The sequence below is a fragment of the Gekko japonicus genome, unplaced genomic scaffold (assembly GCF_001447785.1).
Source record: "Gekko japonicus isolate JY-2015 unplaced genomic scaffold, Gekko_japonicus_V1.1 scaffold7, whole genome shotgun sequence".
Taxonomy (NCBI): Eukaryota; Metazoa; Chordata; class Lepidosauria; order Squamata; family Gekkonidae; genus Gekko; species Gekko japonicus.
In genome coordinates, this window is record NW_015159711.1 from 3,718,193 (window position 1) to 3,739,594 (window position 21,402).

General features: G+C 46.6%; 1 protein-coding gene across 1 annotated transcript in view; it reads right to left on the bottom strand.

The window, feature by feature from the left end:
• Positions 1 to 5,249: 5,249 nt before the first annotated feature.
• Positions 5,250 to 21,402, bottom strand: part of LOC107110087 (L-gulonolactone oxidase-like) — a 108,985-nt gene continuing 92,832 nt past the window's right edge. The window contains exons 7-12 of the mRNA XM_015411167.1: positions 18,908 to 19,015; positions 15,329 to 15,405; positions 12,352 to 12,501; positions 10,792 to 10,956; positions 6,679 to 6,769; positions 5,250 to 5,378 (exon numbers count right to left, since the gene is read on the bottom strand). Of these exons, the coding sequence (XP_015266653.1) occupies positions 5,250 to 5,378; positions 6,679 to 6,769; positions 10,792 to 10,956; positions 12,352 to 12,501; positions 15,329 to 15,405; positions 18,908 to 19,015 (720 nt within the window). The remainder of the gene's footprint in view (positions 5,379 to 6,678; positions 6,770 to 10,791; positions 10,957 to 12,351; positions 12,502 to 15,328; positions 15,406 to 18,907; positions 19,016 to 21,402) is intronic.

The window sequence follows — 21,402 nt, forward strand, 5'->3', positions numbered from 1 at the left end:
CTACTGGTAGCAGGAGCTCCTTTGCATATTAGGTGACACACCCCTAGTGTAGCCAATCCTCCAAGAGCTTACAGAGCTCTTCTTACTGGGGCTACTGTAAGCTCTTGGAGGATTGGCTACACTAGGGGTGTGTGGCCTAATATGCAAAGGAGCTCCTGCTACCAGTAGAGTACATATATAAACCAGTTCCCCAAAAACTGTCACATTGGCATGAGCAAGAAACAGTACTGAGGGTGGAGGCATGCAGATGAAGGGGCGGAACTATTTTGGAACAAGAGGGAGCTGTACAGGCGAGACGGTCTCCACTTGTCCCGAGAAGGAACCAGGCTGCTGGCACTTAAAATCAAAAAGGTGGCAGAGCAGCTTTTAAACTGAATATTGGGGGAAAGCCGACAGGAGATGAAAAGTCTCTGGTTCGGGTTGGCTCATCTGAGAGAGGTGAGGGGGTACCGGTTGCTTTTCTACAGGGAGGTGGATTGAAATTGTCCACAGAGGCCATGGCTGGTGACATGGACTGCCGGACAACGACTCGAGATAGCAAGAGGAAGGATGCAGGCTTAACTTGTAAGGGAAATTACAGCTGTTTCTATACAAATGCTAGAAGTGTCCGAGGTAAAATCGGGGAGTTGGAGTGCTTGGTGAGGGAGGGAAAAATAGACATTGTGGGTATTTCTGAAACTTGGTGGGATGAGGAAAATCAGTGGGACACAGTGATTCCCGGTTATATATTATATCGGAAGGATAGGGGGGGAAGGGTTGGAGGTGGGGTAGCTCTGTATGTCAGAGAGGGTATAAAGTCTAGAAAGATTGAGAGGCTAAGTGAATTGGATTCGCTTCTGGAAGTTCTATGGGTTGAAATAGGGGGGCCAAAAGGAAACTTAACACTGGGAGTTTGTTATCGCCCACCAGATCAAAAGATAGAGGAGGATTATAAAATGATGAATGCCTTAAAGATAGCAACTAGACAAAAACACTGTGTAATAATAGGTGATTTTAACTACCCACACATTGATTGGGTCAATATGTGTTCTAGCCGGGAAAAAGAGATTGAGTTTCTAGACACTCTAAATGACTGTGCTATGGAGCAGATGGTCACGGAACCTACCAGGGGAGAGGCGATCCTTGATTTGGTCCTAAGTAACACTCAAGACCTGGTGAGAGATGTAAAAGTGATTGCACCGCTTGGAAACAGTGATCATAATGTTGTTGAGTTCATCATTTGTACAAATAGAGAATTGGCCAAAAAGACTCACACAACCATTTTTAACTTTAAAAGGGGTAATTTCTCTGATATGAGGGGACACGTGGGGAGGAAACTGAAAGGAAAAGTAGAAAGGGTCAAAACAATTGGGGAAGCTTGGGATCTATTTAAAACTACGATCCTAGAAGCTCAAAAAATATATATTCCGCAGGTTAGGAAAGGCACAAACAGGTATAGGAAAAAGCCTGCATGGTTAACAAACAGAGTAATGGAGGCTGTAAAAAGTAAAAAGAATTCCTTTAAGCAGTGGAAAGCTAGTCACAGTGAGGCTGATAAAACGGAACACAGGCTATGGCAAATAAAATGCAAGTCTGAGGTCAGGCAGGCAAAAAGGGAATATGAGGAGCATATAGCAAAAAACGTAAAAACCAACAATAAAACTTTCTTCAAATACATTAGAAACAGGAAACCAGCCAGGGAGGCAGTGGGGCCCTTGGACGACCAAGGGGTAAAAGGAGTATTGAAGGATGATAGGGAAATGGCTGAGAAGCTAAATGCATTTTTTGCCTCCGTCTTCACTGTGGAAGATGAGAAGTGCTTGCCCACTCCAGAACCACTGATTTCAGGAGGGGTGTTGAAAGACCTGAGTCAGATTGAGGTGACGAGAGAGGAGGTCCTAAAACTGATAGACAACTTAAAAACTGAAAAATCACCAGGCCCAGATGGCATACATCCGAGAGTTCTGAAAGAACTCAAATGTGAACTTGTAGATCTCCTGACAAAGATATGTAATCTTTCCTTAAAATCTGCCTCCATTCCTGAGGATTGGAAGGTAGCTAATGTCACTCCCATCTTTAAAAAGGGTTCCAGAGGAGATCCGGGAAATTACAGGCCAGTCAGTCTGACGTCGATACCGGGTAAATTGGTGGAAACCATTATTAAGGAAAGAATTAGTAGGCACATAGATGAACAAAACCTATTGAGGCAGACTCAGCACGGTTTCTGTAAGGGAAGATCTTGTCTCACTAACCTGTTAGTGTTCTTTGAGGGGGTGAACAAACATGTGGACAAGGGGGATCCAATAGATATTATTTACCTTGACTTCCAGAAAGCTTTTGATAAAGTTCCTCATCAAAGGCTCCTAAGTAAGCTCAAAAATCATGGGATAGAAGGACAAGTCCTTTTATGGATCAAAAACTGGCTAGTTCATAGAAAACAGAGAGTGAGTGTAGGTGGGCAATTTTCTCAGTGGAGGGTGGTAAGCAGTGGGGTACCGCAGGGATCAGTACTTGGTCCACTGCTTTTTAACTTGTTCATTAATGATTTGGAGATGGGAGTAAGCAGTGAAGTGGCTAAATTTGCGGATGATACAAAGTTGTTCAGGGTGGTGAAAACCAGTGAGGATTGTGAGGCACTCCAAGGGGATCTGTCAAGGATGGGCGAGTGGGCGTCAACATGGCAAATGGGGTTCAATGTGGCCAAGTGCAAGGTGATGCACATTGGAGCCAAAAATCCTAAATATAAATACACATTGATGGGGTCTGAACTGGCAGAGACTGAGCAAGAGAGAGATCTTGGAGTTGTAGTGGATAACTCACTGAAAATGTCGAGACAGTGTGTGACTGCAATAAAGAAGGCCAATGCTATGCTGGGGATTATTAGGAAGGGTATTGAAAACAGATCAGCCAATATAATAATGCCCCTATATAAATCAATGGTGAGACCTCATTTGGAATACTGTGTGCAGTTCTGGGCACCACACCTTAAAAAGGATATTATAGCTTTGGAAAAAGTGCAGAAAAGGGCAACTCGAATGATAAAAGGGTTGGAACACTTTCCCTATGAGGAAAGGTTAAAGCGCTTAGGGCTCTTTAGCTTGGAGAAAAGACGACTGAGGGGTGACATGATCGAGGTTTATAAGATTATGCATGGGAAAGAGCAGGTAAAGAAAGAGGTACTTTTCTCCCTTTCTCACAATACAAGAACTCGTGGGCACTCCATGAAACTGCAGAGCGGTCGGGTTAGAACGGATAAAAGGAAGTACTTCTTCACCCAAAGAGTGATTAACACATGGAATTCACTGCCACAGGAAGTGGTGGGTGCTACAAGCATGGACGGCTTCAAAAGGGAATTAGATAAGCATATGGAGCAGAGGTCCATCAGTGGCTATTAGCCACAAGGTATAGCTAGGGGCTCTGGGGCAAGTGATGCTCTGTCTTCTTGGTGCTTGGGGGGGGGGTCAACAGTGGGAGGGCTTCTAATGTCCTGGCCCCACTGCTGGACCTCCTGATGGCACTGGTATTTCTGGCCACTGTGTGACACAGAGTGTTGGACTGGATGGGCCTTTGGCCTGATCCAACATTGGCGTCTCTTATGTTCTTAACTATGCCGATAATGCCCGGCTGGACTCAGCTATTGGGTTCAGAATGGTTAGAGAACAAGGGCACCCCTTTCCTCCATATAAATGAATGGCTGCCATTCACTCCCGCGGAGAAAATGGCAGAGCTGCAGTGAATATGATCCCTGCTGTCTACCGGAGCGATAGATGGCTTGATCCTCGATGACAGGGAGCCCATGGAGGATGCATTGAGTCTCTGCACAGAAGTCCCAGAGGCAAACCCCTCCACCCAAACTCCTTGCAATATATCAGCTCCACTTTCACAGCTACCCCCTTTGGGCATAGCATAACGGTGGGCGGTGGTGGAAGTTATGGCTGATTTATGGCAACCCCACAGGGTCGTCAAGGCAAGAGACATTCAGAGGTGGTTTGCCGTTGCCTGCCTCTGTGTCACAACCCTGGGATTCCTCGGAGGTCTCCCATCCAAATACTAGCCAGGGCTGACCTTGCTAAGCTTCCAAGATTTGACAAGATCAGGCTAGCCTGGGCTATGGTGGGTACTTTGTTGAAGAACAATAATGAAACAGCCCCATGTATATCCAATAAAATAAAGATTTATAGGTGTAAATCCACATTTTCCACTGCAGAATCTTGTGAAAAACACACACCAGGGTCTCCTTTCACTACATTCTATACATTTAGATTGTGTAAAGATATAATATTATCAAATATTTCTATTTTACCACCAACCCCACCTCTGCTTTCTATCATCAGCTACAGATGGACACCTCCCTCTTCGCTCGTGGGATTCTGCCAAGACTTTTTCTGACCGTGTGACGCACCACTGCTTTCTGTAGGAAATCCAGCTGGCCTGCCAGATTCTCAGTCTTGTCTGCCACAAACGTTAATGTCTTCACCAATGTACAGAGCCCCACTTAATACGGTCCTTTCATGGCCACAACAGCTACATATGCTTATATACATATATAAAAGATACAAGATGCAGCAGCTTTAGAGACTACAAAGCCCACGACTCAGTGTGGTTTAGGGCAATGCTGCACATGCACAAAGACATTTGGGGATCCTGGAATCTTAAACACAGGATGACAAAGCACAATGGCCCAGATGGAAACAAGGATAAGAGTCAAGGGTGGAACGATCTTGCTCTATCTGATTTTTCTGGCATCCCCAAATCCATTCTTTAATTCAGTTTTAGCTGAATTAATCACTATGCCTTGCTTCCGGTCCTTTTTGCTCCTGGCTCTTACTTGGTTTTGCAGAATTACTGCTGCAATTTACATTGGGACAGGCCCGACCTCTTGTGGCCAAACAGCCTCAGTACAATTCCATCACAGCCCAGTTTAGGTTAATTCTGGATGTGCTGACTGCTGTATATTTTAATGAATAAACTGCCCTCCAAATCATAACAAAAACTTACAATGTAGATACAGAAGCATTTTAATAGGAACAGGAAGCCAAGATCTCATGATACACTTCAAATGAGTTCACTCTTCATTGGGGATTATAAGAAAAGCAGGGGCAGCTTCTTCAGTTAAAATTGGGGAAGGGGGTGGAAAATGTTTCAACAAACTGAATAGCGTCATAGACCTTCTGTTAATTTGGTTCGGTGTCTGATCTCACTAAGGGAGTGTTGCCACTTGATCCTGCAAATGGCCACTGGAGAGATGTCCACCTTCTCCTTCCCAGCTGTCAATAGAAGACCTTCTCCAGGTAGGCATTCAGGAACATTCCCCGGGGGTCCAGTTTCTCCCTGATGGTGCAAAACTTCAGGAACTCAGGATACATCTTCTCAAAGTCCCTCCGGGTGCACGTGTGGGCCTGGTACCAAAGAAACAGATTTAATGCCATTGTCCTTCACTTCCCTTGTTACTGTGGAACAGACAGAAAGGTGTATATCATACACATCCAAAGGGGAGCAGGCTTGCTGGCCATTAAACTCAGGAACCAGATTAGTCAGGCTACGTTCACTTACTGTATCATTTTAACTCTGTTTTGCATCTGTCTTTGAAATTCTTCCTTGCCCCGCTTTCCCCATGCAAGTAGTTACAGACAATTTCCCTCCTTCCTCTACTTACCAAATAAAGTTAACTTTTTTATGAAAAGGAGTCTGTGTCATCCACTGGATTATGTGCACACCAGCTCTCAAGTGAGCCAAGCTGCATGTTTGGCTGGATGAGGGGGGCAGGGGGAGTGGGAGATGGGTCAGTCAGATACTGCCTCCAATCTGAAAGAGAGAGGTGGTGGCAGCTACCCAGCAAGGGTGTGAGGGTTATTGTTTGAGGGGCAAACCATAGCCAAAGGGCTTCGCGAAGGCTGGTGGAATCAGGATCCTCTGCCTCTCGATTTCCTCTGTCCTTCCTGGAGTAACCTGACAGACCTTTTCACAAAGTCCATGGGAAGCCTTCACTTCCAACAACTTAGGTGCTGAGAAGTGGATGCTGTCTCCGCTCTTTGCCAGCTCCTGGGTGTTTTGTTTTGTTCTAATTTGCTTGCCAAGGGGGGCAGTTCATTGTAGGTGTGCTGGAGGGCTAAAATGAGTTAACCCTAGAGTGGGTGACCCTGTTCATGTGTCAGAGTGTCTGTATTTGTGTTTGTATTCTTGATGCCGGGGGGGGGGCAACAGTGGGAGAGCTAGTGTCCTGACCCCACTGGTGGACCTCCTGATGGCACCTGGTATTTTTGGCCACTGTGTGACAAGAGTATTGGACTGGATGGGCCATTGGCCTGATCCAACATTGGCTTCTCTTATGTTCTTATGTTCTAAAGGTAGAATCTAGCTCAGCCTAGGGGCATAAGAACATAAGAGACGCCAATGTTGGATCAGGCCAATGGCCCATCCAGTCCAATACTCTTGTCACACAGTGGCCAAAAATACCAGGTGCCATCAGGAGGTCCATCAGTGGGGCCAGGACACTAGAAGCCCTCCCACTGTTGACCCCCCCCAAGCACCAAGAAGACAGAGCATCACTTGCCCCAGAGCCCCTATCTATACCTTGTGGCTAATAGCCACTGATGGACCTCTGCTCCATATGTTTATCTAATTCCCTTTTGAAGCCGTTTATGCTTGTAGTGGCCACCACCTCCTGCCGCAGTGAACAGGACCACTCTGCCTCAGTACCTTTGCCCAATGTGGTCTCCCTCCAAACTTCTTCATGATTCCCTCATAGGCGAGCCAGTAGTCAAGACGTGGGACATCCTTCCCATAGGGCCTGGAAAACCATGCAAGACAGAATAACCTGAATTATGCGTCACACCAGGCTTCAGGGAGATCACATGGACAGTTGCAACAAATGGAAGCACCAAAGAATTAAGAATATGTGAATAAACTGTTGGAGACGGCTGAAAATGACAAATTGTCATCGTTGATGAGAGGGACAACAGACCCAACATTTCAAAAGACGTGGAAAAAACTGTATGACTGGTACAACATAAATGCATAGTTTAAAGTAATGGAAATTTTGGTATTAATCTCGTTTAGTTAATTAGAAACTATGGTAAAAAGATAAGAGTGTACAGAAACTTAAGCAAACCTATAGAAAGTGATTTAAGAAAATTGTTAAATATGGTAATAGAGTTATACTGATCTCTTTGTATGTGTTATGTATGTAAGTGGATGTTTGTTATATGTTGTATGTATGTTGGTTTGTGTATAATATGAAAAGTAATAAAAGTGTACCTAACGGATACTTAAAAAAAAAGACTGACACCCCCCCCCCAATGAACTTAAGAACATAAGAAGAGCCCTGCTGGATCAGACCTGTGGCCCATCTAATGCAGCTTCCTGTCTCATACAGAGGCTAACCAGTTACACTGGAGGGCCAGCAGGGCATAGAGGCCGAAGCCTTCCTAGGATGTTGCTTCCTGGCACTGGAATCCAGAGGTTTACTGCCTCTAAATTTGGAGGTTTACTTTAGTCACTATGGCTACTAGCTGCTGACAGTCTGGTTCTCCATGAATCTGTCTAATTCCCTTTTCAAGTTGTCTATTTCCGAGGCCACTACCGCATCCTTTGCCAGTGAATTTTACATGTTAATAATTCATTGAGTAAGCAAATTCCACATTTTTATCACTCAGTGAGTAAAGAAGTATTCCTTTTTGTCCTTCCTGAATCTAGTGACCATCAATTTCATTGGATACCCTCAAGTTCTAGTATTTGGGGAGAGGGAGAAAAAGTTCTTTCTGTCTACTCTTTCTACCCCACTCATAATTATCTAAACTTCTATCATTTCCCCTCTTAGTCATCTGTTTTCTAAACTAAAAAGTCCCTGACTCTTCAGACTTTCCTCATAGGAAGGCACCCCAACCCCTTAATCATCTTGGTTGACTGCTTCTGTATATTTTCCAGCTCTGCAATGTCCTTTTTGGGATGTGGTGGTGACCAGAACTGCATACAGTATTCCAAATGAGGCTACACCATAGATCTAGGTCAACCCAGCGTGCCGCAGCAGTGAAAAAGGCAAACACTGTGCTGGGGATTATTAGGAAAGGTATTGAAAATGAAACAGCCAATGTTATAATGTCCTGTGGAGACATCATAATAGTGGCTGTTTTATTTTCAGTCCCTTTCTTGAGAATCCCCAGCACACATTTATTCCCCACTGCTGCTGCACATGGGGTTAACATTTTCATTCAGCTATCCATTACAACCCCTCAGTGTCTTTCCCCAGGCCCCGTTAACCTGTCCTTTTCAGTTAGCATCTTTTTGTTCCAATGTGCATCACAATACATTGCATACTTTGAACTGAATATGTCACATGGCTGCCCACTCACCCAACTTGTGGAGAGCCTCCTGGAACTCTTCACAGTTGCCCTTGGTTTTCACCACCCGGAAAAATATTGTGTTATCTGCAAACCTGGCCACACTACACTACTCATCCCCAGTTCTAGGTCACTTATGAACAAATTAAGTAGCACCACCCCCACAACCCATCATTGTGGGACCTCAGTTCTTAGTTCCTTCCATTGCAAGAATTGCCAGTTTATTCCTATTCTCTGCTTCTTGTCATTTAACCATTTTTTACTCCAAAAGAGGATGTGTATTCTTACCATATGACTGCTGCGTTTATTCAGGAGGGTTTGGTAAGGTACTTTGTCAAAAAGCCTTTTGAAAGTCCAAGCATATAATTTCTACCAGGTCACTGTTATCTACATGTTTGTTCACTTTCTCAAAGTATTCCAAAAAGTTGGTGAGGCAGGACTTCTCTTCCCTCCACTTGAAGCCAGCTGGGTGACCTTGGGTCAGTCACAGTTCTCTCAGTCCAAAAAATAAACCTAGCTTGCTACAGAAAGAGCTAGAGTCTCAGGCTGCCAGGCAATATTTGGATCTCCTGGCTATACTACACCCACTGCCATATGATAATGAACTAATTAACTAATTCTCTTCTCAAAAGCCATGCTGATTTTCCCTTAGCAGGATTTATGACTCTATATGCCTACTAATTCTAGTAATTCTGTCTTTGATTATAGTTTCTACTAAGTTGCCTGGGACAGACATTCGGCTAACTGGCTTGTAATTTTCTGGTTCCCCTCTGGATCCCTTTTTAAAAATTGGTGTAACATCTGCTGCTCTCCAGTACAGTGGCTGATTTTAATGACAGGTTTCATATACTGGTTAGCAGAGCAGCAATCTTACATCTGAGTTTCTTGAGAATGCTTAGGTGTATGCCATCAGAATCTGGAGACTTATCAGTTTTTGATTTCCCCAATAGGTCTAGAACTTCAACTCTTCTCACTTCAATTTGACTCAGTTCTTCTGACTTCCTGAAAATCATGTCTGTGGCCTGAATACATGCTCCACACCTCCCACAGTGAACACAGATGCAAAGAATTGATTGATCTTCTCTGTTACCTCCCAATCTTCCCGATGTTTTAGCAATGCACAGTAGCGCAGAAAAGAAAAGAAAAAGGTGGAAATGACCTGAAGGACCTGTGGGAAAATATGCATGATCCAGTATCAAAATTCTCTTTAGGACTTCTCCTAGATACGCCAAAATTAAAGAGGAGCAAAAAAAAAAAGAAAAAGAATTTTTGGGACAATAAAGGAACAGAGAGAGGAAATCCATTCATCCTACCAGACACATCAGTTTCACTGCCAGGCACATGACCACACAGAAACCCAAGTTGTTGCAAGGCATTCTGGGGCACAGTCTACATCCAGGAAACTAGCCATGCTTGGTGGGCTTCACAGGTGCCCCATGTTACTTGAGAGGGTACTTTAAAGCCCACCCAGCGTGCTCCTGCAAATCCAGATTGGAGGGGAAGATGAGGAGCATCAAGTTGTTTTCAGGACATTCTGACTCCTACCTATGGTCTTTTCAGTGAAGAATCCAAGATAAGCTTTTGAGGAACACCACAATGGCGCTTCAAAAGCCACAGCCATAGAAGACTAATGTCCCTGGAGAGACCCACCATTGGTGTCCTCTGGACTGTAAAGTGCTTTGTCCAGACTAAATGGTTCCATGCCAGGAGTGTTGGCAGCAGCAACGGAGGTGAAGACGGCAGTGGCGAAACAACAATGGTGGCTGAATTCCGGATGACCAGATCTGACGGAAGGCGGAGCGAACGCAGGACGCAGGACGCAGGCGAAGCGGATGCAGGACGGCGCAGCATGGCTGGAGCCAGAAGGATATGAGCCGGAAGCTGCAGCCGGAAGAGTGTTCGCGCGCAAAACACCGAGCCTCCAGAAGAAGGTCACCGGGTAACCGGAAGATGCCAGAGACGACAACAACATTCGGAGCCCGCCGGGAGAAAGAGAGAATGCGCTGCCAACAGGGTGCTGATAGGGAGTCCCTCCCCTTGTGAAATGTGGCCCTAGGTAGGTTTAACCACTACTATATAGTAGTAAGTCTGTAAACCGCTCTGAGACCCACTAGGGGTTATGGGCGGTATATAAGTCTCATGTAAATAAATAAAATAAATAAATGTTCACTAACAGACAGCACTTCCATTAGTGGAACAGGACATTTCTGCTTCCCTGCCTCCCACTGCAGTCTACTGATCTCCCCGAAATGCTCATCCTGGGGGACAGAGGACCCTCAAGAATGGAATGAGGGGCAAACGGGGGGGGGGGGTCCTGCAGCTGGAAGGAGAAATTGGTGGAAATTTTACCTCCTGTTCTATTCAAGGAAAATTCCGATCAAACAGTGCAAACCTTTAGTTCTGGCTGGTGCTGAATGGAACCTCACTGATCACACAGCCCAAACAGCCTTGATCTTGGCCTCCCCTTCTTTACCTGTACATGATGACGTTCATGTAGCAGCTGTCCCTCTGGAAACAGGGACTCAGCAGAATATCATCCCCTCGGGTGAAGCGCACTTCCACTGGGTAGTGGGCGACCACTTTGGGGTTGCTCTCCAGTATCCCCTTCAGCTCCAAAAGAGCCTCTTTTGTTTTTTCACTGCAAGAGGATGACACAAACACCACCGGTCAAACAATATGAAACACTTTAAGACTGAAGCAGCGTGCTTATCCTAGAAACCTAGGGGTGGTGGTGGAAAGAACCTTCAAGTCACAGCTGACTTATGGGTGACCCTGTAGGGCTTTCAAGGCAAGAAGCGTTCAAAGGTGGTTTGCCATGGCCCGCCTCTGCATGGAAAACCCTGGACTTCCTTGGAGGTGTCCCTTCCAAGTACTAACCAGGGCCGACCCTGCTTAGCTTCCAGAATCTGATGACATCAGGCTACAGGCTATAAAGGATGCAAAAAATTAAATAACAATTTGGGCCACAGCTCAGTGGTCAAAGCACATGGCTCAGGTTTAATCCCCAGCATCTCCAGTTTTGTGAGATCTCTTAGCTCAGCAAGGAATGACCGAACATGAGAAACCTTCTGCCAGTCAGAGTAGACGTTGCCAGTTAAAAAGACCAATGGCCTGACTTGGCAAGTCAACCTCATATGTACACTGCAGTCTTTGGAGGCAAAATGTGCTTGGAATTCATATGTATCCCCATTTGACAGCTGGCCATCTCAAGACTTCTGACAGATGTCCCTGTGCATGCCGTTTATTAGCTCACTGCCAACCACAGTGATCCCCTCCCCGAGCCAAGGCAGGCCACAAAGCCAGGAGAGTTTGTTTGCACCTGGATGGTGACAGTACATGGCTCAGAAAACTGCACGAAGTCTTTGAGCTATATATGTTGGAAGGATTGATGTGTGGACCAGTGTTCCCTCACCACTGAGTAGCCACGGCCCAACTCCACACATCTGTGGCTTGGGGAAGAGTCTTCTAAGCTGGGGAGGGGGGGTTAAGATCCCTCACCTCTCTTTTCAGCTGTTGTGTGCAAAATACAAATGTGCAGCTCTAAATACTTTGCCAACAACCCAAGGTCCCCCACTTTTGCCCTAAAAGTTCCAGCTGGTAAGTCAAGCTGGAATCCCCCCAATTATACTGTAGGGCACAATTTGAAGTCAAAACTAAATTCCTAGTAGCCTTTGGCTAAAGGACAAGCGTTGGCCTGCTCCTCTACCTCTCAGAGCTCAGCTGGGCTCCCCTCGGACCACAGCTGAAACAACATCTGCCTTCCCTGGGAGCTCTCCAAGGTCCTGAATTTTGCCCTGCCTCTTGGAACCTGGGGCATACTCTTTTCTGCCAGACAGCTCATTGCTTTAGGTCAATCTGCTTCAAACCTTGCTCTGTGCCCCATAGGACAAGAAACTGATTACACCATTAAATATATGCAAATGTGCAGGATAGGAACTTGAAGTTCAGATGCTTCGTAGCATACAAATCATCCAGTTCCTTTCTCTTTGCCATCTCCCACAACAGCTCTGCCTGTAGGACCCAACTGGCTTACATGGGGATGGCCCAGTCCTGCACATGCTGCTTGAAACGACACTCGTAGTTGAAGATCTTGTAGCTCACGTTGACGTTTTCCACTTTGCCGGTGAAGAGGAGCCAGAAGAAAAAGCGGTTGATCCAGGGCAGCAGGCAGGGCAGGAACGTGCTGCAGGAGAGGAAGTTTAAAGATGGACATATCTGGAAATCTGGGGACAGGAAAGTTTGCCGGTCTAGCCTTGGCAAAATATCAGGGATGGGGGAAATACAGATCATGCTTGAATGGAAGTGATGTGAACAACGCATTTTAGGAGGAAAGAGGCTGCTGTCTGGACACAAGGCAGTGACGCCATCTCCCCTGCAAGAGATCACTAGCAGGGAAGAAGATCATACTGGGGAAACTTCCTTTTTCAAGAAGCTGTAAAATCTTTGCCAGAGCACTGCATTGGGATGCCGCGGGAAGGCTTTATCCTCACACAGCTCACCTGCCATACTGCACACAACTGAGATCACTGAGTTGGTGCTCTAGCTCAAGAAGGCAAACTGTATACATAATTCTTTATGTGCAAACAGAATAACTTTGCAATGAATTGCATCAGTACATAGCAATGAGGGTAATTTACAAGCATTTTTTGGGGGGTGCAGTGACAGACTGTTGCTAGACTGTAGCAGGAGTAGGCTAGGGAGATGACACTGCAGGTCTTTTTCCTGGTGTGTGTGTGTGTGTGGGGGGGAATCCTTCGAGTCACACAAAGGTATGCAGTCCTGATGTCACACACATACAGTTGATTAGGTAATATAGCTGGGTTTCTGCCACTGCAGTTGTACAGGGCATTGCACAGCTCAGAAGGAGGCAGAGAAGGGACATGACATAGGAAAGACAAGGAAATGGCAACATTCATCAGCATCCTTTCCTCAATGCCAGGATAAGGACCTCTTTTTGTCTCCGTGCACTTTACGTATCACACAGCACCAGCACTTTACGTATCACACAGTTTTTAAAAATTGCAAGAAAAGTTTAATTAAAAGGTTCCTGGTAATCCTTCCTGTTAAGTGTTTCTAGGGGTGCAATCAGGAACGCAGTCATACCCAAGAATCCTTTGGCTGCAATTCTCTGAAATGTGTGGATGCATGTTTTTTCTCCACTTAACAAGTTTTCAATTGCTGCCCACTAGGTGGCAGCACAACTGCAGCGATCACCTGTAGTGGAGTAAGGGGATGCCAGACAGACTTAACAAACGAAGTTTTAATAAATAAATACCGCCTTGAACCAAGAGGAAAGATGGGATATAAATGTTTTAACGAATGTTTAACAACTCTCAGAGCCAGGAGGCAACATCAGGGGAAGGCCTCGGCCTCTATGCCCTCTTGCTGGCTGTCCAAAGGAACTGGTTGGCCACTGTGTGAGACAGGATGCTGGACTAGATGGATCATTGGTCAGATCCAGCAGGGCTCATCTAATGTTCTAAATAACAGAATAAATTTAGTTTGGCATGCATGTGCTTATGTGCAAATCTGGTTGATCCAGGGAACCCCTTGTCCTCAAGGAGTGAAAATAATTCAGAATATCCATTTCAGAGACAGATCGTCACAGCAAAAATAAACAGCAGAAAGCCAGTTTGGTGTAGTGGTTAGGAGTACGGACTCTAATCTGGGAGAACTAGGTTGGATTCCCCACTCCTCCACATGCAGCTGCTGGTGTGACCTTAGGTCTTTCAAAGCTGTTCTCTCAAGGGCAGTTCTCAGGAGAGCTCTCTCAGCCCCACATACCTCACAGGGTGTCTGTTGTGGGAAGGGATTGTAAACTGCTCTGAGACTCCTTTGGGTAGTGAAGGGCAGGATAAATCCAATCTCCTCCTCCTCCTCCTTATGCCAGAATATTTTTTTTAGTCTTTTACAGTGCTTCAGGAGTCTTTATTAATAATATTGGTATTTTTAGTCAGAGTTTTAATTCATCCAGATCACAATCTGAAGAGGCTCAGAGAACAGCCGGTTTGTTTGTAGGCTTATTTAAGGAATGTTTAAATCCCATCTTCTCTGCCTTCACAGCACCACTGACTTGATCCACTGCTGTTTTTTGTGTTTTCAATTTGATGGGGCTCCTTTCCCAATACAAGCCACACAAGAGGCAGAGGGAGGCCAAAAGATGGTGGCCCAAACTGTCTTCTGTTTCTTTATCCCTTCCTTCTTTTGAATACCCCAGCCTGCTGCAGAACTTGAAAGCTCATACACAGTGCATTGTATTATTCGGACAGGTCTTTATAAAAGATACAAGAGGGGGACCCGTGATACTCGCGGGGGGGGAGAAGAGCTCCGTCTCCTCCATCCCCCCCCCACTTAATCTCCCCGAGGCGGCAGCGAGGCCGGTCCTCCCCCCCGCCCAGCTCCGAGGCAGCGGCGGCGGTGGAGAGGCCGGTCCTTCCCCCCCCTTTGCCGGGCTTGGTGGTGGCGGTGGCGAGGCCGGTCCTCCCCCCCCCCGCCCGGCCGGCCGGCTCCGAGGCGGCGGCGGCGGCGGGGCCAGCTACAGAGCGTTTCCTGTGCATGCGCAGGGGACGCTCTGTGTGTTTCAGGGGGATCAACTTGGCTATTAGATATATAGATACTGCTAGAGTTAGGGACCAATGCAACTATCTATGCCTTTTGGAGGTACATGATAAAAGTTTAATTGCATGATAGAGGTCAGTTCAAAATGAAGAAGGCACAATACTGAGCAGTGCCTGGAAGGTAGACCAACTGGGAACTGATTATAAGCCTTCCTGAGTCCTTTAGAGGAAGGACAGGCTAGAAAGAGACACAAGGATCCTCCAACTCCATTCCACTGACGGCAGAGCTACTGGCTCTCTGCCAGCATAATCTCCCTCCACCCGTGGAAAACTCCGCATTATCGATGGAACAGAGACACGGTTCCCAGGCCAGAATAAATACATAGATTTCACATGGAGGTTTGTTCTGTTGAAACCCACTGGACTGTGTTGTGAATCCAAGCTGAAAGTTACCTGATCCAGAGAAGAAGTTCCAGCAGGTAATACCCAATGGCGTAGTCCCAGAACCAGCTAGCTGAGGAAGAGGGAGGCTGCAAAGAGGCATGAAAGAAGAGGAATGGATTGTACCCACAGTCCAGCAAGTCTAGGATATACTGCTTCTGTTGTACTACTATGAATACTTAGCACTTGCACAGCATTTCCCACAAGTGTTCAGCAAAAAAAAGTGCAGCAGGCTTCACATGCCGCGGTTGCTAACCTTCAGGTGGAACCTGGAGATCTCCCGGAATGGCAATTGACAGACAGCAGAGCTCAGTTCCCCTGGAGAAAATGGCTGCTTTGGAGGGTGGATTCTATGGCATTGTACCCTGGAGGGTACCTCCCCAAATCCCGTCTTCCCTGGGCCCCACCCCCAAATATCCAGGAATTTCCCAACCTGGAGTTGGCAACCCTATGTCACATCCATTATCCAGCCTTATAACAACAACCCTGTAAAGAACTTAAAACACAACACTGGTGGGCATGCTGGGGACTTATCAGAGCACTCTTCCCCTTCTTCTCTAAAACAAGATCACCAGTGAGTTGTGGCAGGCCACAAAATCTGGAGAATGGATAGTGAACCTGACCGACCACAATATTAGCGCCTGCAGTCTCTGCAGGCATGATGTGTGGACACGAATTCTCTCATCACCCAGTAACTACAGCCAACCTCAGCACATCTGAGATTGTTCAGTTTCCACTGTAAATTTCCTCGAGAATCCCCGGCCAAAAGTGGGACCCATACAATGATTGGTGCTACTGCTGAAAAGGCCCAGTTCTTAGTAGGAGAGCCTTGCTGAGGAAAGCAGTGGCACCTGATTAGTGCAACCCATGGCCAAGGAGGGCATGGGGTAGATGTCCCTTAAGCTCTGCTGAATTCAGGGCTGTCATGAACCCCCTGGCACTCCACACAGAGATTCCCTCAGCCCCCCCCCTTCAGAAGAACATAAGGAAGACGCTTGAGGAGAACAGGTACATCGCTACTACTCCCTGTGGCCCCTTGCCTGCCCCCCCGGGGCCCCTCAGGAGACCTGGCCCCTGGACATTTGTACTCCCCTTGTAACAGCCTTGCCCAAATCTGGCTTTAAAGTTCCAAAGTGACATCTTGAATTTAGCCTGGAAACAAAGCAGCGACGTGCGTTGATCGTGTAAACTCTGCATTAGCCACACCCTGTGATCAGCTCTCGTAAGGAGTCGTTCTTCTGCCTTCTGGGCTGCCCTCGTGAGGTCCCTCTCACTGCTCTGTGGGAGCAGCCTTCTAAACTTCCTTCCCTCTTCCTCATCAGAGGTTTCAAGCCGGGGTGGAGTGGGCTGTTAAAATGCCCCCCCCCCGGAGCAAGCTGAGCAGACCACCTCCAGTGGCCCTGGACAGCATCTGATGAGAGTGAGGGGTGTAGGCTTGCCAGACACATCAACCGCCTGGATTCAATCCCAAAGGGACCCTGCAGGGATGCCAGTGGCCCTCTAGGGGACCCGTCTCTTCAGGGATTTCCCTGGCACATTCAAGGGCCAACCTGCTCCCATATCACCCATTTGGCTAAGAGGCTCCCCCTGTGACTCCATGCACACTCTTACAGCTGCAAGTGCACTCTCCCAGCCACAGCTGATCCGCGAGAGGCTTCTGCACGGCTGGGTAAACACTGTGATGCGACTGTGTGCCTCTGCCACTTGAAACTGGGCCTCTCCCTTCCCAGCATGGCACTGATTCCATGGGAGACCCATGTCCTCGGCTCCCTCAAATGTGCCTGGGTTATTTAAATATTCTACCAGCCATGTGGAACACTGAGGCAACCCTTCCTGCCCTCCCATCTCCTGATCTGCCTAAGTTCACAGAACCAGCATTGCTGTCAGATGGCCCTCTGGCCTCTGTTTGAAAGCCTCCAAAGAAGGGGACCCCAACACCTCCTGAGGCAGCCTGTTCCACTGAGGAACCGCTCCCCCCCCCCTTCCCTTCTTACCAGGTACTTATATATTGCCCTCCATATCATTTTTATGTCATTTTAAATTGTATAGTAGCTGTTTTTATTGTATTTATTGGAACTGATTAATTAGTAATTAATTTTTGGGCAGGAACGCACAGGAACAGAGTTCCGGCTGGCTCCCAAGTTGGCCACGCCCAGCAGGAACTCATTAGCATAATAGGCCACACCCAACAGCAGAAACCCATTAGGATTAGCTACATTAGGGGTGTGTGGACTAACATGTAAAGGAGTTCCTGCTACAAAAAAGCCCTGGGTTTTGACAACAAACAAGGTAAACAGAATAACAAGCAAAAGATGGGTTTGGCTGGATGACCACACTTCTGGTAACATGGGGGTGCGGCCTAATGTGCCAATGAGTTGTGCTGTCAGGGGTGTGGCCTAATATGCTAATGAGTTTCTGCTGCTGGGTGTGGCCTATTATGCTAATGAGTTCCTGCTGGGCTTTTTCTACAAAAAGAGCCCTGTGTAATGTGTAGAAGGTTTTAACAATGTATGTTTTTCTAGATTGTTGTCACACACTCTGAGCTAGTTTTGGGACAGCGGGTTATAAATGGAATTAAATAAATAGATAGATACAATAAGGGGCAGAATCCTCCCAGCCACTTACGCACAAAAAATCCAGTACTGCAAAGCACAATGCTACAGAGCAGGCACAAATACAAACTTCACAGTCATTCTACCCCTTCCCTGGTATCATTTTCTTTCCTTTAGTGGAGGAGAGAAAGGAACTTTGCAGGAAAACTGATAGGCTTGCAAGTGTGCAGGCAGCCCCTGGGGAAAGTGCTTAGGGAGGGACACCTAACCAGGATTTCACGGCATCTGTGCCCTGGACTGCTATTCCCATGGCTAGAAAAAACAACACATGGTTCTTAACATGTAAGAAATATGTTCACAAGTAGTTGATTTGCAGAAATAATTGAGGTTGCCAAATTTTGATTCAGCACCAAGTACTATCAGCCCTGGCCATGACCTCAAAGGAGCCTCGTAATGTTTGTCTAGGAAAGCATGTGTGGAGCTTTCTCTAAAAGTTTCCCAATGCAGCCACCCACTAGGGATGCCAGCCTCCAGGTGGGACCTGGGGATCCCCCAGAATTACAGCTCATCTCCAGACTACAGAGATAGTTTCCCCAAAGAAAATGGATGGTTTAGAAGGTGGACTCTATGGCCTTGTACCCCACTGAGGTCCCTGTTCTCCCTAGGCTCCATCCCCAAATCTCCAGGTGTTTCCCAACCTAGGTCTGGTCACCCTGCCCCCCATCCCCCACCGATGCCCAGGGGGGACGGGGCAACCTTATCTCCCACAGACAATTAAGCAACCCTTTCTTTACTTAAGCGGCTTCCCTTATTGGCTGTGGGAGCTGCAGTTACAACAGCAGATACAATTTCCTTCATTTATGTGACACCTTTAGCTCATGGCCAAGGAAAGGAAGGAATCAGTATTAAAACTATGCTCAAGATCCAGGGAGATGTACATGCCCCTCTAGTTCTGATCTGTGATACTGGAGGGAAAGGATATATACTTTTTTACCCTACCCCCCCTTCTTTCTGTTATCTACCACATGATGGGATGTACCTTGTTGGTGTGATCCTGGTATATGACACTGACATTTTCACTGTGGGGGAACCACAGGAAACGGAAATACTCAGATTTCTTCAGATGACTATCTAAGTTGTCCAGGACCTGGGAGAGACAAAGCCAATAGTTATTTTTGAAAAGATGATATTGCTCAAGTCCTGAGGAAAATTCAACTGTATCCAAAAATTCAGCTTCAGAGAAAAAACTGGTGTAGTTCCCTGATTGCTCAAGAGATCTACACTTGGAACCCAGAATAACTGAAACAGAGCTTGAAAGGGGTTAAGAGTTAGGATTGCCATCTCTGGGTTGGGAAATTCCTGGAGATTTGAGGGAGAAGCCTTGGGGAGGGCAGGTTTTGGGGAGGGGTGGGACCTCAGGAACCTACAACACCAGATGACCCTCTAAAGCAGCCATTTTCTCCAGAGGAACTGATCTCTGTTGCCTAGAGATCAACTGTAATAGTGGGTGATCTCCAGGCCCCACCTGGAGATTGGCAGCTCTATTAAGAGTATGTGTAGGGAGTGTAGAAACCACTGTGTGTACATCTGTTTAATGAACAGTAATGCAGAAATTGTGTGGGTTTTTAAATATCTGTGGGGAGACAACAGAGGTCTACCCTACCATTCAGCCACAGGTTTGTTGTAAAAAGTAAAGGTTCCCTTGCTCGAAAGCCAGTTGAATCTGACTCTAGGGTTGCGGTGCTCATCTCCATTTCAAAGCCGAAGAGCCAGCACTGTACGAAGACGTTTCCGTGGTCATGTGGCCAGCATGACTAAACACCAAGACGCACGGAACGCTGTTACCTTCCCACCAAAGTGGTACCTATTTATCTACTTGCAATTTCTTGCTTTCGAACTGCTTGGTTGCAGGTTTGTTGACAGAAATGGAAAAAACAAAACTAGCTTCAAAAGCATTGTGCATAGGATTAGGGCTGCCAGGTGAGGCCGACAAGCAGGTGGGGGGCTTACCAGGAGGCTCCAGGAGAGGGGAGGGAGGCTCTGAGAGAGGGAACTTTGAAGTGAGTTCCAGGTGAGCTGCTGTGACATTTAACGGGATCGCATTCCTTTCAAATGCTTTCCCTCCATTGGAAATAATGGAGGATGGGGGCACCTTCTTTTGGGGCTCATAGAATCGGACCCCCCCTGGTCCAATCTTTTTGAAGCTTGAATGGGGGGATTGAGGAGAGGTGCCAGCAGCTATGTGGAAAATTTGGTGCCTCTAACTCAAAACACAGTCCCCCCAGAGCCCCAGATACCCATGGATCAATTCTCCATTATACCCTATGGGGACCAGTCTCCTTAGCGTATAATGGAGCACCCAGCAGCTATTCCCCCACTGCTTTCTGATAGCCCTGAAGCGGGGGGAGGGCTTCAAACTGGGGGATCTCCTGCCCACAACTGGGGATTGGCAACCCTACATAGGATTCAGGCTGCATACAGACTAGGCCTCTTCAAAGATCCGGAGAGTGATTTCAACAAAAGTGATCAGCTTTATTGTAGGTACGAACAAGCACTTGAAAGAAGTCATAACCAGAACAGATTAACATTGGGAGCTAGGCACCTTTTAAACATTCCCGGGCTAATGTAGCCATGCCTTTTTACACAAAGTAACCAATGAGGTTGCTTGCATAACAGCCAATGAGGGTTCTTCCCTCTCAGGGAATTGGTGCAGTTCTGATTGGTCGCTGTTGTGGAGCGACCAATAGTGAGTTAGTTCGGAGGAGCCTTCGTCTGACTCGAAGCTTAACATGGCATGTTAATGTGGCGATTCATGTAAGTCATGTGAATACACCACACTGTGACCATACTATAAACAGGAAGCTGGAAAACATTTCACTGATATGGAATCAGCAGAGGGTAGTGCAACAAATTCAACAAAGGTGGCATATATTGGGGATGTACCTTCCTTCAGAAGCAAATGACAAAACCAACCAACCTCTCCCTGATTTTGTCATGCTGCAATGAAACCCTACAAAAATGTTAACAAAAAAAGGCCATTCTTTCCATTAGTGTCAGTGATTCCTGTCAATCAGGTTTGGAGAGGCCAAGAAGTCAAGACAAAGGGGGATAGAGTCAAGAGGGATCGGAAAAGGTGAAGCAGATGTGGAAGCCAAGGAATATATTCCACTGAACTCTATGGAAGCAAAATGAACGCAGTAATGAAAATTAACAGGAATGATAATAAATACAATAAAAATAAAGGCAGCTTTTGAGATGCAAGCAGGAAGGAAAATGGCACATCAGATGTGATTAATCCTGAATGTGAAATGAACTTCTTCTCCCTGGCATTTCATTCTGTTGAGAAGGAACTCACGACAACACCCAATATATTTTTTACCTTACCCTTTCTTCATGGAGCTCAGGGCAATGTATACTGTTCTCCCTTCCTCCATTTTATCTTCATAACAACCCTGTTGGACTGAGAGTAGGGATCCCAAGTCCCCCCGGGAGGCGGGGAAACCTCCGCCCCAGAGGCCCGTTCCCCAGCGCCGC